General features: G+C 35.7%; 1 protein-coding gene across 2 annotated transcripts in view; it reads left to right on the top strand.

The window, feature by feature from the left end:
• Positions 1–19079, top strand: part of LOC120630741 (tyrosine-protein phosphatase Lar) — a 629543-nt gene that overhangs the window by 292560 nt on the left and 317904 nt on the right. For both annotated transcript variants that reach the window (XM_039900036.1, XM_039900037.1), the window contains exon 3: positions 14889–14994. In XM_039900036.1, coding sequence (XP_039755970.1) covers positions 14889–14994 — 106 coding nt within the window. The remainder of the gene's footprint in view (positions 1–14888; positions 14995–19079) is intronic.

The following is a 19079-nucleotide window of genomic DNA, read 5'->3' on the forward strand; positions in this document are numbered from 1 at the left end:
CGCAAAATGTTATAAAAAACAATCCCATCGTTCATTGACTACTGAACTACAGAAAACTGTGTTTCAGTATTCAGCCTTCCTTAAATACATAGGGAAATTACACACACGAGCAAATAGTAAGAGATTTTAACAAAAAGGTATCTTAGTCATTTAAAATGAAATTAATAATTAAATTTTACTATAAATTACTTTAGAACGCTACGCTAGAAAAACTTTAATTTTAGTTTTATTTTTTTAGTTAGGCATATGTGAACTTTTTTTTTTGTTTTTTTATACACTTTAAATCATAATATAAAGAAATTTAAGATTAAAGATAAGAATTGAAATCCTTTTTTATTTTATTTTATTATATTTATAGTGATAAAAATTAAAACATAAATTTCTGCACTAAGAAATCTGGAAGCAGCTTAAACACTGTAGGCATTTAACCTTACCACGTCTTTTAAATCAGTGGCTTTTTAAAACATTATTATAAGCTCGACGCGACGTTGAGGTATATTACAACAAAAGCAAGACAAAAATGTAAGCAAACCTATGTTCGAAATTGTTCTATTTCAGGTGTGTCAAAATTCGGATTCATTCATTTAAGTTCGAAAAGTTATCAAAAAAATTTATGAAATTCACTAGGACAATGCCGCAGGACGGAACTAGTGTAACGTAAATAAACCAGTTAACTTTGCGGGTGTTTCTAAAAGCTAGACCTACGTGCACAAATAGAAAAATATGCCCGCACGCTCGCAATGGGCACAGATCAAAAGTGAGGAAAAAAGCGCTTTGAAAATGTCACTACAACTTCTGCTTACTGGGATAGGATGTAATAAAAATATATATGGCGTTAAATTTACTTTATATTTAGTTAGTTTGGTATATAGTGAACAGGCGATATTTTCAATCGGGCCTTATCTTTTAAAGGTTTTTAAAAAAATTACTATATCAATGGAAAATACAAATAATTCATCAAAAGCCTTTAAAAGTCCACTGCTGAAATTAAGGTCCCGTCTGGTTTGTCATAATCACAATAGGTATAGTCGCAGCAGATGGTGGACTAGCAAAGAGAACGTTGCTATCCGTTCTCCGCTCGCGTTCACCCGCGGTAAGAGAAGGTGGTGACAACTGTATCTTAATCAGCCGTCACCACACGGCTGAGAAATACTAAAAGAAATACACGTAGCTTGTGTTATGGGTACTAAGATGACTGATGAATAATATACATAAATAATTATAAAATACATAAATGATTATTTAATCACCCGAACCCTGAAAAACATTAATGTTCGTCACAGAACCATTTTCCAGTTGTGGGAATCCAACCTACAGCTTAGACTCATAAATCAGGGTCACTGCCCACTGCGCCAATCGGCCGTCAAAATATAAGTATCAACCCATTACCGGCCCACTACAGGGCATGGGTCTCCTCCCACAATGAGAAGGGGTGACGTGGTGGCGAGATGCCAAGCTCGACCAGTGCGGATTGTTGAACTGGAAGTATATAAATACGTACAAAAAAATAAACTCTTGTGAACCCGCATTGTAGCAGGTTTCGTTCTCACTATTATAATTTTCTCTACTGTGTGAAGGAAGCCGTATGACAGCAGTAGTTGAGACATTAAAAATAGGTCCACGCCACCGGTTCTTCCAATCACAAGACTTGCTTTAAAATGCGCTTCTTATTATTGGTTGTACAGTAATTATTATTGGCAGCCGTCAGCAATTAGCAAAAGTTAATTTTAGCACTCTTCCTTCTGTTCGCTTTAACTCTACTGATTTGCTTCTTAGCACTACAGTAAAGAATCTCGGCCTGCTTATGGATACCACCCTATCCTGGTCCCCTCAAGTAGCTGAGGTGAGTCGTAAAGTTTTTGCTTCGATCGGTTATTTAAAACGTTGGAAAAATTTCCTTCCAGTTAAAACGAAAATTTCTCTTGCACAATCTCTATATGTATGTCTATTTATTGCCGAATATATATGTATATTATATGTAGTTTAATTGCACTATCGCGCTCTCTTGCAGCTTTTCCTTCTGTCAGAGGTTGCCTGTAAGAGATTGCTTGCAGCAATTAGGCCGCCTTTGCATGCCTACAATTCTTGTTGTTGTTTATTCTATATTTTATGTAAATTCTGATGTTTGTGTGCAATAAAGTATTTCTTCTTCTTCTTCTTCTTGTACATTGGATGAATCTCGAGCGACGTTAATGTTGCAGTTTCAATCTGCGGCATCAGTAGATGCCTCAACGATATGTTGACAGAAGGTCTACCGCCCGTGGATGCCTTATCCAAAAAGATGGACTAAACGCAAATGCATTTCAATAGACTTTGGCTCCTATAGTTTTATGTAAGCACGACAGATAACAAGCAAGACATTCAAATGTGCTTAAATAATAATTTGGCCATCTCGGTCGAGCTACCTTTGTAATATAAGCGAGTTAGTCAGTCCCGTGCTATGCAAATGGCTTCAGTCGCCCGGTCACACCTGGCCTGCTCTTATTGGAAGTTATAAGTCGTGCAAACTGTTATTCCTCTTTATCATTTCATTTCTAAGTCGATCGCACATCTTAGCTAGCCTATACCCGGGCCCGCACATTGACTCCGACAGTGCTCTCATAACTTGTGGAAGAGAATATAAATACTACAAAAAATCGCTCATGCAACGTTGGCAGATTCTCTCCATGGTAATGTGAACCATCATTATAATGCCTCCAAACGTTAGGACTGGCTTAGGATTGGCTGTAAATGCCTTACAACTTTGGTGTCCAAGGTTGGTATCCACGATAGTATTGCGTGGATGGTGTGATTGTATACATAGGCTTCATCTTAAAATTTCTAAGATTTTCCAAGAACAGTTTAAATCATCATCCTAATTATGTCTCAAGCCTGACGGAGATCTGTTCTTTTATAGGTGAGAGGGCTTTAGAACATCCCCTTAATGCCTTCGTAGCTTTAGTTATAAGTTTACGAATGTAGTTATCGCCAACACTACTCACTACACCAACATGCACACATTTTGTATGTAATCAACGCATCAAAAGTCCAATCTATGTTCTTATTTAAATAAAGAAATATTTGAATTTGACTTTGGAATTTTTCTTTATTACGACTAAACAATTAACTAACAGAATTTTATCAGTAAAAGAAATGTACTCGTGAACTACTACTTACTTGATTTATAGAAATTTACTCTTGGAATGCGGCGCATGATTATAGATGTGCAACTACCTTTGGCCGCATCGCTGTCTGTCTAACTAAACTGTGAAACTGAGAATACCTTATTGAATTCCAAGGTGAGATCCGAACTCTTCTCACTTACTGAACTAGCTGAAGGGGTTAAGTAAACTGGAATGAATAACTGGTAAAAGTTATTTCAAAGTTCGGTTTCCATAAATTATGGCGTCGTCGAAATAGTCTCCGATATTGAGTGTTCGTATAAGAGGACTTTAAAATGGATCTTTTACTTTTTCATTTCTTTTATTGAATGGTTCTATATATCAATCTCGGATCTCGGTATTATGGCTTGGTTATTCTTTGCGAGCCACTTCACGAGAGCACGTAATAAATATAATAAAAATGACATCTAAGACTGAAACGTTTTTAACTTATATATATTGACATACATTAATAAATAAATACTTACCTAGTTAAGTTTTTTTAATTGTTTAAGTAATTGGTTTACTTACTGTCTGCCCTAAACAAGTGGAGTTTTAAATAAATAAATATACTACGACAATGCACACATCGCCATCTAGCCCCAAAGTAAGCGTAGCTTGTGTTATCATAGCATACATATTTTGAAATGTAACTAGATACTTAGGTGTGTGAAAATTAACCAAGGCCCCATAAATTTAGATCAGCGACCTTTTTTTTTGGTAATTTTATATCGGTTAGGATGACATGCAAGTTGTCTTATCAATGCCTTTCTGAAGTCAGGTCATCAGCTCGCACTGTGTAGTCAAGCCATTACGGTGTGGAATTTCACACATTTCCACTATATTTGACCGATTCCACCGGCCGAGGCCATAAGCTTAAGTAATTGCTTTGCGTAAACTATTAGATAAGCATAGATAATGGACATACAGGTTTCCCGATGCTTAATATATTATGATAGTCTATGAATATCAAATACACAATTATACATCAATTTACATAACATTAAATAGCTATATATTACCATAATACAGACAACAAAAAACACCGGTCCAGTCCTATATCCTTCGGGAAAGAAGTTCTTCTGCTATGGCCGTTGGAAATATTCAGAATTAACTGGCATATGATGTTAACAAGTATGGCCACGATTGTCTATATTTTTTTCGATATACATCGCACGAAACCGAACGGCTCGTATGGGGCATAACGCTTTTACCTTACGCAACGATTTTTATCAGTTAACTCCTACCGCAAGCCGAATTGAGAAACTCCGTTCCAAAAAATTCCTAATATAAAGCGTCTCTAATTAAATATGGCGTCTTGAGTTTGTCTTATTTAAATTGCAAGCAAATTTTTAATTTTTTTTTGTGCCAATTTTTTTTGTGCAAAATGAGGAACATTCGTCTCACCATGAAACACTTTATGTCGCATGACATAAAACTCACATTACAATACATCAATATGAGCCGATTTTGTGTAGAGTCGAAGGCTAAAAGGCTGAGTTCATCAAGCGCTAACTTATCATTGGATAAAAAAAAAATAAAGAATATCAGTATCGCGTACAAAATCAATAACAGCCCCGAATTGTCACGGCGTTGGAATTTAATCACGAAAAGCAACATTTCGAATGGATGCAAACTTTGCTAATTATTGCGAAATAACCTAGTAGTTGCACTGCGATCAGCGCCCCCCACTTAAGAACCGTTGGGGGGTTTTGCTCAAACTTTGTGTATTTAGGCAACAATGTTTCTTTTGCAATTACTTCACGTGCTAAAAACTCCATAATTAGCTATAGTTCTGCTATTTGCGATGAAGTTTGCCTATTATCGTACAATAACCTACACCGAACCGGGCGGTTACTTCGCTTCATTCGACTTTTTTTTAAATCCCTCCCCGGCACAGCGGTAAGTGCTGTGGTCTTATAAGCGAGAGGTCACGAGTTCGATCCCCGGCATGGCCAATTCTGAAAAATATAATTTCGGTATTTTTTCTGGTCTGCTCCGGCGGGAGGCATTGGTCGGGGCTAGTTACCATCCTACCAACGAAGACGCGCCACACTCTATTTAAAAAACTAATTAACTATGTCGTTTTTCAAGTTTCATTGATCGTATTATTATTATTAACGAGTACCTGATAATTGCTCTTCTAACGTAAACTGTATTTCGTAGTGTCATTTTAGGTTTATGAACTTCTAAATTCCGCTCATACGAACTCTGTGTGTATTTTACGATACGGTTGAAATTTAATTAAAAGCGCAATATTTCGATCGGGCAAAGTTCGCTCATTATTGTACACGAGCCAACGCTGGCCGCGCGAACGTTAACGTTGCCCTACTTAGAAGCCATTGGGAATTTAGCTAACTAAAACTTTCTTTAATTTTGTCACTTTTTTTTTTTCTTACTCAACTTTCGCCATCCATTCTAAGGAATGGCTTGATATTCAGATTACCTGCCGATGAGTTCTTGTTCTTGGACTTGTAACTATACATATTTACTAATAGTGGCTAGTTACTAATTAGTAAGTTCTAATCTTAACACCTTTACAGAATATGCACATATTCTTGACTAGGATATGTGGAGTAAATGAACATAGCTTGTTTGAATATAGAATACAAACCCATCACCACGTGAAACAAATACGTTCTACCCAATATTCTTTTTCTGTTTTTCGTTATTCTATATCAATAATAAGACTGTTTGTTGACAAAAATTAAAAAGTTACAAACTATTTAAAAACATTTGATTTAGTTGTTTTTTTTAAAAAAAAAGGTTGGTGACGCCATTTTTACTTTCGGGGAATCATCACCATAAAATGGTATTTATTTTCTTTGTAAATTTAGTGGACTGTATATTTTAGGTTTTGCTGGATTCTTTTCCCCTTTTTAATGTTTAAACTATGGCTTTAAAGGATATAGAACAAGGGATAACTAGGGTTGGACAGAAAAGTATTTGCACGTGGACTTACAGTTCGTCGTAATGCAGTTCTCTTGATTTCTCGTCACTTCACAAGGTTTCACAGGTTATCACTAAACACTAAAGCACTGATGTAGGTTTAAATACTATTAATCGTCCAGTATAAGGTTCTTTGGCCGGCCGACCATGTGGTTTTATTGAATGGATGAGCGGAAGATTGACGTGCGTTTGCCACGGATATAGGTGTGCAACTAATTGGCGGCGTGATGCGGGCAGATAAGGATGCGGAAATATAAAAAATGGAGGATGGAAATCCATAGTGTAGCCATTATCTATTACTTCGACCACAGATTAATGAGAATTTATCAAATATCCCCCCGGACATGAAGGAACCCTTCATAAAACGGATATAAACATAATTGCAACTTATAATACGACCTAATATTGTAAGTATACTATACAAGAGTAATGCGTAAAGAAAAATAAAATAAATTAACTAAAGCATAATAAGATTAAATGAGAACTAGTGATAAAAATTATTGAGTTGGCAGCGGACATAACTTAACGATAGGCCGGATATAAGTCCCGTTCTTAGTTTTTATTTGAACTACGCGGACAACTCCATCTTTGCCAGGTAGCACCTTAGTAATGACCCCAAGTGGCCACTGTAAGGACGGCGCGTTTTGTACAATAACTATCACAACAGTCCCTATTGTAAGCGGATTCGTGGGAGTGTTCCACTTTTGACGCACTTGCAAATTGTGCAGATATTCCGTTCTGAATCTCTTCCAGAATGACTGAACCAGAGAATCCAATAAAGAAAATCTAGACAAAAGACCAGCGCGTTCTCCAGTTACGTCTGGAGCTGGAATGAATTCCAAAGGTACGGTTGAAAGAAAATGCGAAGGCGTTAGCGCGGAGGGTTCAGAGGGATCTGAACTTAAAACATACAGAGGTCGACTGTTAAGTACAGCCTCAATTTCATTAAGTACAGTAAGCATTTCCTCGTATGTCAGAATTTGTTTGCCGATTACGCGAAAAAGTAGAGTTTTAACACTTTTAATATTACTCTCCCAGACTCCTCCAAAATGGCTTGCAATTGGTGCATTAAGTTTCCAATCTATACGATATTTAGCTAATTCGGAACTAAAGTCCTTATAATAATCTTCTGACTTTAAAAAGGTATGTAACTCATTCAAATAAGCCTTGGATGAAACGAAATTGGTCCCTTGGTCTGAGTACAGGACTTCGCAATTTCCTCTCCTGGCCTGTAATCTTTTAAAACAATTTAAGAAGGCGGAGGAACTCAGATCAGAGGCTAGCTCTATATGAACCGCCTTTGTAACCAAACAAACAAATAGGCATATATATGCCTTCTGACTACGTATGCCGCGTTTCCTAGTCAATGTGATATAGAGAGGTCCAGCGTAATCTACACCTGTGTGTAGGAATGCCTTACTTTTCTCTATCCTACACTTAGGAAGGTCAGACATAAGTGGAAATGTAGGCTTAGGATTATGCCTAAAACATGCATTGCACTTATGTATGCGTTGACGTACCACACAACGAGCGGATAATATCCAATATTTTTGTCTCAATATAGACAGAAGCAATTGAGGGCCAGCGTGTGAATGATTACGATGATAGTGATCAATTAACAGATCTATTATGTGTCCCTTCTTGGGTAATAAAATTGGGTGTTTATGCGAGTAATCTAACGACGAGTAAGCAAGACGTCCACCCACCCGAAGAATGTCCTCAGAAACAAAAGGAAATAATTTTCGTAATTTTGACGAACATGGTTTATTATTTTTAATGTTGTCAATATCAGTCTGAAAGACTGAGCGTTGTACTGTGCGAATTATCAGTAATTCAGCTGCATTGATATCTTCAGCTGTAATAATATCTCTGCGCGGAAGTTTTTTCATGAATCTGAGTACATAAATCGTGGCGTGAAGAAATTTAGTCCAAGAAGAACATTTAGATCCAAGCTTTATAATTGTATATTCATCGTGCGATATTATTAAGTGCGTTGTAGTTTTCTCCTCAGGTAATGAAGAAACCTGATGAGAGGAAAACTTTATTATGGGCCACTCTTCTGAAGATAAAGACAACCATGGGGAACCCTTAAACCAAAGGTCGTGTTTTGAAAACTGTGTGGGCATAAGGCCACGAGACACACAGTCCGCGGGGTTTTGAACACCAGGTATGTGATAAAAGTTCACCTTAATTGATGTCAATAGCGTATGAATTTGAGAGATGCGGTTAGCCACATATGTATTAAACCTGTGTGGCGAAGAGAGTGCCCAACAAAGGGCGACTTCTGAATCAGAAAACGCGAGTACTTCCTTTATTTTGATGCGGGTTGACAATATATTATATACTGAATTTACAAGTCGAGCAAGCAATACTATTCCATTTAACTCTAACCTAGCTAGCGTGACCGTTGGTTTTACCGGTGCTACGCGGGATTTAGAGCAAATAAGTGTAATTATAGGCCTTTGATTTCTGTTTTTAACGTATAAGTATAAAACAGAGCCAAATGCTTGCTCACTAGCGTCAGAGAATGCGAAAAGATAAATTTCAGAAGTGTCTTCTATTCCAACATGACGAGGATACTTAAGATTCTGAATAATAGGCAGTTCAATTATATAATTTTGCCATCTTTCACATATGTGTTGAGGGGGACACTCGTCCCATCCTATTTTTAGAAGCCATAACTCCTTTATGAGTAATTTAGCGAATAAAATGACTGGACCAACAAGACCTAGAACGTCATAAAGACGCGCGGTAGCTGAAAGTATAGCTCTTTTGGTACAATCACTTTGCGGTTGCGAAACTCTAAAAATAAATTCATCAGATGCGGGAAGCCAATGAAGACCAAGAATCTTAAAAGAGTCATCAGTGTCAAGAGAGATCGACTCAGATTGGCGGTGAAATGAAGGAATGTGTCCGAGTAATTCAGTCGAATTGCTGGTCCATTTCACTAAGTCAAATCCACCAGCCTTAAACAGTTGTATCAACTCTTGAGCTATCTTTACCGCTTCATCTAGAGATGAGGCGGAAGAAGCTAGGTCGTCCATGTAGACGTCTCTCTCAACCACTGATGCAGCGAGAGGCCATTGCTGGCGCTCGTCACTAGCCAGCTGGCGCAGTGTGCGTAATGCCAAAAAGGGCGATGAGCGGAGACCAAAGGTCACTCGAGTAAATTCATACATTTCAAGTGGGTCCTTTGGTGAAGATCGATAAATAATGCGTTGATATTTGCGGTGCGGAGAATTGACATATATAGACAAATACATTTGGCGGACGTCAGCAAAAAATGCGATGCGGAAAATGCGGACATTCAAAAGAATGTTAAATATGTCTGCTTGCAAATTGCAACCAGTATACAAAATATCATTTAAAGATAATTTCCTATTTGCGGAGGGTTCTTCTATTTTAAGAAGAGAATAATCAGTGGGACAAGAACCATCTAGTACGATTCGTACCTTGGTACTCTTGTCTTCGCGTATCACTGGATGATGCGCTAAGATATAACCTGGTGAAGCAGGTTCATCAAGTGGTAAGCGTTTGAGGATACCCTTATCAAGGTAATCCTTAATAACTTCATTATATCTAATATGAAGTTCGGGATCTCTAATGAATCGTTTTTCCAGATTGAGAAAACGCTTCTTTGCGGTAAAATACGAATCACCTAATAAATTAGGATCTTCTTTAAAGGGAAGATCTACCGAATATGCTCCGTCCTGTTGGCGTACAGTGGAAGCCGTATATATGTCCTCACACCTTTGTTCATCAGGACTTAAGAATTTGCGGGAAGGAGGCTCTTCTATTGTCCAAAATCTCTCTAACATTTTATCTAAAGGTTCACTCGTGAAAAAACACAAAGCGCGGGAATTATTAGGTTTAGATAAAATAGGTGCATCGCCCATAATTATATAACCCAAAGAGGTTTCAAATGCGGAAGGCATATTTTCATAACCATTTATTTTATCAGCCATTGCTATTTTGCGATACACATTTACCCCTAGTAATATATCAATTGGACCAGGTTCTGCGAAATCATCATCAGCCAGAGGTAAATTTTTAATAAGACCATCAATGGCTGTGATGTCTACATGAGAGTCAGGCAGTTGAGAAGTGATTCGCTCAACTACAAGAGGGCGTATTGAGTATTCATTCGCGTCATTAAAACGAGATTTAAACGTAAATTCTGAAACACCAATTATTTTTTGCGATACTCCGCCGATGCCTTGAACTTCAGAAAAACGACTCTGAAAGCTAATAGGTAGCGAATATTTTTCACAGCAACTAATTGAAACGTAATCTCTTTGCGATGCGGGATCCACTAGGCATCTTATAAGATGTGCACAATTATTTTTGTCATACACTCTTATTTTCGCAGTACCTAACAAAGTGGTTGTTGTGACGCGTTCTAAACAATCATATGATACGTTACATACCAAAGTGGTATTTGTGGTCTGAGATATAAAATTATTTTTATTTAGTGTATTTTCACTAGAGGAGCTTGTCGAAGGTGCCTCAGTAATAACTGATGACACGCGAGGCGAATTAATTGCGTTAGGAGATGAGGGCGGTTTACCTATGTTAGATTTGGACGTTTTATGTAATAAATCTTTAGCGTTGTAATTATTGCGTTCAAAATGCAATTCAGTATGATGTGATACCGATGAGCACCTTTTACAGTTTCGCTGAGAAGAGCAGTTTAAAGTTTTATGATGAGTCGATAAACATCGGTTACAAAAGTTATTATTTTTTACATGTAAATGCCGCTCATGCGGAGACAACTTCATAAATGCAGGGCAAGAATAAAGATGTGTGTGTTGACCAATTTTACACAAACTGCAAGCTGCACTATTTAAAGTATTTACAGTTTCTGTACTTACAAAACTTTTGGTAGAAGGCTTCGGAATCGAATTCCCCTTATATCTATTTTGAGGTAATTCTAATCCTTTATTAAGAGAGCGCGACATTACTTTATTCTGTTCCTTCACAAATTCTATAAGACTCCTATAGGTAGGAATTTGTTTTTTGCGATTTATTATCTCAAACATTTTAACTGTATCAGCATCTAATTTAAGCGTGGCTAAGTGAAAGAATATAAAATCAGTAAGATCGATTTTTAATTGTTTGAGTGCTTCTACTGAAGAATTAAATGTATTTATAAAGCTATCTAATGAATTAGCATTAGTACTAGCAAGCGGTTTAAATTGCAATAATTGGTTTAAATAAGCGCAGGCTAACGAACGCGGATCGTCGTATTTTTGTATTAACGCCTCCCAAATAATAGAATAATTTTCTGCGGTGGCTGGCAATCCTGCACATACAGATGCGGCTTTCCCTTTTAACCTACCAACTAAATAAAATACCTTTTCATTATTGGTTAAGTTAGGATTATCATGTATCATGTTTTTAAACTGCTGGTAGAACAAAGGAAATTTAGTTAACTGACCGTCAAACTCCATTAAGTCTATAGGCGGAAGATGGGATTTTAATTTAGGAAAACTAGAGATAGGACGTGCGCTGTCATTCTCTGAACTCGTCTTATCAACATTAGAGTGACGCTCCATTATTTGTTTGACATAGCAAAACATTTCTTCAAATGAAGTCCACGATTGGTAATTAATCATAGCCTTTGGATTCAACATTAACTGCGCCTCATTGAATAAATCTAAATTTAACTCAAACTCTTTGCGTAAAGTGTCTATGTTTGAAGCCTGAGACAATAAAGAAGGCAGCTTACTGCTGTCCGATTCGACTTGAATAGCGGTGTCAAACATTCTTTGCATACGAGCAAATATAACGTCCCGTTTGCCTTCCAACAACCGTAACTTACATTCTTCCTTGCTATATGGACTTGGTGAAGAAACCGACTCTGGTTTATTCATTCTGAAGGAGTAAACCGAATTATAAAAATAAAAATATAATAAAAAGGTGTATATGTGTTTGCAAATGCGTCAAGAAATGCGTAAATTATATAAAGTAGTTGCAGTCTTATAATAATAAACACACAACCCCTTTATAGACGCGAGCGGTTAAATAAAAGCGTTATAATGCTATTTTAAAAACTAAACCGGGCAAAGAACTAGGTATAACAATTAACAAGTTAGAGGTCATGCGTGACCTTGAATGCAGCGAGCGACAAAAACGACTGCGGCCGAGCGCATTGTTTGGTAGGTATGATGCGTTTGAAATAGATATCTTTACCTACGATTCATCCGTTTTTAATACTAAGTAGCGGGGTAAAACTATATAGAAATACGAAGCAAGCGGTGCGGAAAAGAGATATATAATTATAAAATACTTAGTACTTCTTTACTTAGTAAACAAAACGTTAAATCTATTATGTAGATAATATCTTAGCGGTATTAAACTTACAAACTGAACTAGTGAATACCTACAATATGGCGTACTTTAAGTTGCATAGACTAATAATAATTCCGAACTTTAAAGTCATAGAATGTAATGATTAACGATAATTTAAATCCTAAAATTATGAATTTAAATCGAATCGGCCGATCTTCGGATCGAATGACTAAAATTTATGAAATTCGATGGAAGTGATCAAATATTTTTTATGAAATCGGCTCGAAGTGACCAAATTTTATGGTGACGCCATTTTTACTTTCGGGGAATCATCACCATAAAATGGTATTTATTTTCTTTGTAAATTTAGTGGACTGTATATTTTAGGTTTTGCTGGATTCTTTTCCCCTTTTTAATGTTTAAACTATGGCTTTAAAGGATATAGAACAAGGGATAACTAGGGTTGGACAGAAAAGTATTTGCACGTGGACTTACAGTTCGTCGTAATGCAGTTCTCTTGATTTCTCGTCACTTCACAAGGTTTCACAGGTTATCACTAAACACTAAAGCACTGATGTAGGTTTAAATACTATTAATCGTCCAGTATAAGGTTCTTTGGCCGGCCGACCATGTGGTTTTATTGAATGGATGAGCGGAAGATTGACGTGCGTTTGCCGCGGATATAGGTGTGCAACTAATTGGCGGCGTGATGCGGGCAGATAAGGATGCGGAAATATAAAAAATGGAGGATGGAAATCCATAGTGTAGCCATTATCTATTACTTCGACCACAGATTAATGAGAATTTATCAAATAAAGGTCTTTGACTAGTTTTCAGCATTTTGTGTAAATCTGAATCTGAAATTAAAATATTATTTATCTAAAAATGGAATGATATAAATTACGTTAATAACGAAGTTTACTTTAAATATATCTTGACCTAAAAATAAATTCAAAGTCGACTGGATGATAGTTAAATGATTTTCTAGACCTATTTCATAACAAAGTTAGATTCGTTTGTTGTAGTTTAATTTGTGTTAACTTAACTTAAACATTCTTGTAATAACATATTCTTTAAACTATTGCTACTAAGAAAGTATTTACCTGTACATAAAGCCATTAAGAACCTTTATGTAAGGTAGAATTAGGCTTTTAACGTTAGGGAGAAGATCTATTTTATAGGTGCCATAAACGTCTAGGTTCGCTACGCAGTGGTTACACATGTAGCAGCGATGTATCAACTCGTAGCACATTGCTACAAACTGACTTATATGCATACCATGTTTCAACTGCTACAAATTTACGATTCAATAAATGTCCTTGCCATTCGCGACACGTTTTATGCATCGAACCTCACTTTAAAATATTAAAAAAAAATAAAAAATGCGTATATTTTTATTAAAATGTTTTCTTTTAATGTTTTGTTCACAAGATGCGCGTTCCAATTCTAATATAATTTTTTCAATGTTACGTATCAGCAACGTTCAAAAACGTCACTATCCCCCCGATTCTAAAACACGAATTAATGGTTAAAGTAGCGGTTTGATCTATCGTCCGTTGAAATTTTAATTCGGGTTTCTTACTCTTCAGATAACTAATAATGCTTTTGGTTTCGATTAGCTAAATCTATATAAAATGACAGTATTTTGAAAAAGCTGATGTGGACAAAAATAACGCTGAACTGACGGTTTACGATAATTGCCGCTTCGGTAACCCAAACTTTATAGCATGTGTCTTTGACCACCAGTTTGATTGGCTTACGAACAACTTAGGGACTGGGGGATATGATTTGCTGATCCGTAACATTTGGATCAATCTCATTACAGGTGCTACTCGTGGAGAGCAACACTTATGATTTTTGTTTCAAGAAACAAAAAATGTGTTTGATGAAAAGGAAGTTCCGCTGTAGTGTTAACAGACGAACGTACAAGTGTTGTGTTTTACAAGGGTCTAGTTGAGTGGAATTTAAACTCAATAACAATGGAATATGGTTGAACTATCGCTCTCATTTCAACCAAACTGTGCTTCCGGAAAATGATAACGCGCAGTGAAAAAATCCTAGCAAAAAGTTCGCAATAAACAAAAAGACCTATAAAAGAAAAAAAAATAGTTGTATATAAATTATATAGTTACTAATCGTTGTCCTTTACAATACTCTCTTAGCCTAATATTTCGAATTTTTTAATCATCGAAGCGGTTGTCGTATTTTTTGTGATATAAATAATATTATATTGTTAGTAAAATATAAAATATCTTTAAAAGTTTTATCTTAAGTGGCAAAACTCGGTTGTGATGTGTATAGTGTTTAAGCAGTAAGTAATGATTGGGGTATTTTAATTTGGGGCGATCCTGTTTGGTTGGGGCAAACTTGTTTGTCTGGGGCAAAGTTATTTGCCTGTACGGAGCAGAGTAATTTGGGCTGGGGGTGTTGTTTGGAGATGTAATGCAGCGCGGATCGACCGCGCGGTGATGTTGAGTACGGTGCGTTGTCACGTGGTATTTGGCGCAGGCGCAGCCCGGCGCCAGTAAGATGCGAGAGCGGCGACGCGCGCACCACCACACCGCCGTTCTGCTGACCGCCTGCCTCTTCTTCCTCTCTCAAGCCGACGCTGCTGGTGAGTTAAAACTAGTTTTAGTCAAGAACTGGCTCTCATTAGTTTCTTTGTTTACTCAAGCTTAAACTTTAATATTTATTACTAAAATATTTTTTTTTACTACTTTGATGTAAAAATAAAACACACAGACCGTCTAACATTCACATTTACCCAAGTATCTACATTTTTTGAGTAAAATCCATTATGCTGCATGGTCTGAATTTCATGCTAAGGCACGCGGGCAGAAGTTCAATATTTATTTGCAAGACAAGCTCAAAAATACCTACCTAATAAATAGTATACAAAGTTTTACAAATACAAGTACTTGAAATTCGTACGCCACACCAAATGAGTACTTTGCTGTCCTATTTTTAAATGAGATCTTAAAAATTTGCAAAATTCTTCAAAAAATACAAGATTAACGGTAACCGTAAGCTGTTACCTACTTAATAAAGAAGGTCAATTTCATTTTATGTCATATGGGACCAAACCGTTTGTTCTAATATCAACAAAATGTTTAATTCTACCTTCACTCATGAATTAAACTGAAAATATTTTAGTAATAAACTATTTCAGGATTAATTTTATATTCAAATGTGAATTCATGAATTTCTAGAAACAAATGGGAGTCAGACCAACTAGCATGCTATTATTAAGTTGTTATTTAAGCACTTTTGGAATGTAAAGAACGAACTGACGATCTACCGGCACGGAAGTCTAACACAATATAGCAAACATGCAGTACGGAAATGAACATATATAGCGTTAGTCATTTTAACGTAGCTGTCGTGGTATTTTATACACATTTCAGAATTACACAGACACTTACTAGGTTGTAGTAACTTCTCCGGAAGTTCTTTTTAAAACTCTGCTTCAGCAAGATTCTATTTTCCACGAGTGTATACGGAATCAACAGTTAGGTTAAATCATTGACTTGAATGAGATCTGGAATGATGATATTATTATTTATCTTGTGTATGTTGTTAAAAAGTTAAATAGGACTACAATTTACAACAACAGTAGGTAAAGACTGTACAATTTTGTAATAATAAAATGAATCCGGTGTTGGACGTAAATATATTCAAAATCTACAGCCAATGTGTTGCTGCGAAACAAAATCTTGGCAATAAGTTAAGCTCTCCGTGATATTGAAATCATAACTATGCATATTACGTCGACTTCCAGTGTTAAGAAAACACGAGTTATGAGTTATGTTATAAACAGAAAGTTGACATAGAAACGTCTGTACTCTTACTAAACAGTGACTTCCCTAAAGTCTGAATAATTACTTATATTCGGCACAAAATACCATACTGCTATTATTTTAGAATTCTCAAGGGAAATGGACATTTGTACATAATTTACATAAGATTTTTTCTTACAAATTTATGATAATTACTGCTGACGGCTACTATTGTAATTAACGGATAGTGATGTGTTAATTGAGTCTCTAATTAAAATAATTGGATAATAAAAGCACGAAGTCGAGATTAAAATACTGTCATATGGTATGGAAACATTTGATTAATAATTGCGAGTGATTGTCCGTTGCGATAATCTTGCTTTCATATCAAAGATATTTGTCAGATTTTTTCCAACTATCCTCTCACCCATCGTTAATACTAACAATTATTAAAACAAACATTAAAAAATAATTTAATTGACTTTAATGACTTTCAGACACAAATATTTGAACCATTTACAGATTTTGTTAAGATTTAGAAGAGTTAAAATCTCACTCCGTTTGGAAGATATCTCCCAATTTTCTTTAGATCTCCTTATGACAATCCTCCTGACGTTGAGATAATGGGACATCATCGAACCAATCCCCTTTTAACAATAAAAGAGAAACGGTCCAAAGTTCACGGAAAAATGTGTGGACAGACAAAAAAATATACAATCATAGAGGAAGATTTTTGGTAGATTAAAGAGTGTTGGTCGGTCATTTGCATTTCTTTAAAACCATATAAACAACAAAAACTTAAGCGTAAACAACGTTGGGTTTAAACTGAAAAACCACGACCGTTACTAAAATTCTTAATCCAAACCAAAATTCCAAATTCTAATTTACCGAAAACTGGACGAGCAAAAATGTTGAATCGGTAGTTTAATCGGTTACTAGCAAGAATAAAATCGTCACCATAACGTTACGTTATTTAGTGATGTAATTTTATATAAGGTTTTATTATTGATAAGATACTTTTTAAAACGTGCTATTTTTTTTTTAAAGTGTAAGATCTTTTAAGATCAAAGTAGTAAGATATACGTGTATACGTGTTAAATAGGTATAATATTTACATTTAGGTTAAATAGGTAATATATGCTTATCTTATTACTAACTAACAAAATTTGTATTTCATAAATCTTTAAATTATTTTATAATATTTGATATTTGATTATGAGTTTTATGGCATTCGTAAATGAATAGACGTTTATAGAATTTTCTAATACCCATCATCACAGTTTCATACTCGCCGAAAAGTACTTTGATCGTAAGGGAAACCAGTAATATCAAGCGTACAAAGACACATTGAGTTGGGTATATAATATGAATGACCAACACCAACCTTTATTTATTTTTACCTGGTCCGTTTGTAATCAAAGTCCAACATTTGGGCGTCTGAAGCCATTTTACCATCTCATTTTCATAAAGCAGTATAAACATAATTATGCGGGGCAAGGGTACCATAGACTAGAGACTCGGATGCGATTTTTGGAACGAATTTTATGTTAATATAACCTTCCCTATGCTAATGACTGAATATGAGACGTGTTCGCATAGAATCACTATTTAACCCTTCATACACTTTTGTTGGGGTGCCTTCAGACATATTCGGGCAATATTCGTCATAAGTTCTTAAGTTATGGCGAACAGAGACCAATATTACCCGGTATGGAACTGTTAATTTTACTTTGATTTTGTATCTACTTTGTTTAAAGCTTTTATAGTATTAAAGCCGCACTTCCATGGAAATGTCACAAAAAAAAAAACTTCGTAGTGAGCAACTTTAACTCGAGATGCCATGTGAAGAAAAATAATATTTTCTATTTCCAATCTCATATCTCATACCCGTTGCGCTGACTGTCATACGTTGTAGGTCACAGAAAATGCGAATCTAATTTAATTGAGCACGCATCACTCGTAGTTACAACTTAACTTGAACTTGTAGAAACATAAACTCGGACTCTTTAAATTATTCATTATGTTTTTCTGAACTTACCAGTAAAACACAATAAAAAAGTAGACATTTAAATTGGAATATTCTAAATATTAATTTGTAATTTAACACCGTGTGAAACGGTAGAATTATTTGCGTACTCCTAGGAAGTGAGAGGCTTTTGTGTTACTCGATGAAATAATCCAAAATATTTATTAAATTTAAACGTACCGTGGACGTGAATCGTTTGAATGAAATCCCGCTCGGGTTGATTAAAATATCAAAAGGTGTTGAGTGAAATGTGCTGATCCGAAATGTGTGTAGGCGCTCTTATTATAAGCATAACTGCGAAGTTTAGTAAAAGGGCGCTATGTAAATTTTACTCGGGCCGTTTCAAACTGGAACTAATCGGTATATCGGCACTCTTATTACAAGCACATAGAGCTCACTATCATTAGTTTTCTAGTTACGTCAAGAGCGTCGTAATAATACTAGGTATTTCAATTTTAGTTCTCCCATTTCATTTGGTTGAGTTTCCGGTCGTTCTTAAAATGATATCGACGCATAAGCTTATTGATATTTTCGCAATATTATGTAATACAATATTTTTTCATAATCTCGAGCTTTAAGAACTTTTTGGGTGGTTCGTTTTTTTGTGCGTTGAGCCGATTGTGACCGCCTCCGATTTTCCTACGAGAAATTTGCTTGGCAAAAACCACCCCAGGGCTGTAGAGCTTTGCAATATTGGATTTAATAAGAAAGCTATGTTTTAGTCTTGTTGGTAAATCGATCTAAAAAAGGGAAATAGAACTTAACGAACAACTTCAAGCATCGTGCTGGCAAAGATCTATCGAATTATAAAAAAGCTAAAATGATTTTGCATAAACTACATCTAAATTACGTCTGATGACACTACAATTATTACGAGAAGCTTATAGCATGGCTTGA

Source organism: Pararge aegeria, chromosome 16, assembly GCF_905163445.1.
Source record: "Pararge aegeria chromosome 16, ilParAegt1.1, whole genome shotgun sequence".
NCBI classification, from domain to species: domain Eukaryota; kingdom Metazoa; phylum Arthropoda; class Insecta; order Lepidoptera; family Nymphalidae; genus Pararge; species Pararge aegeria.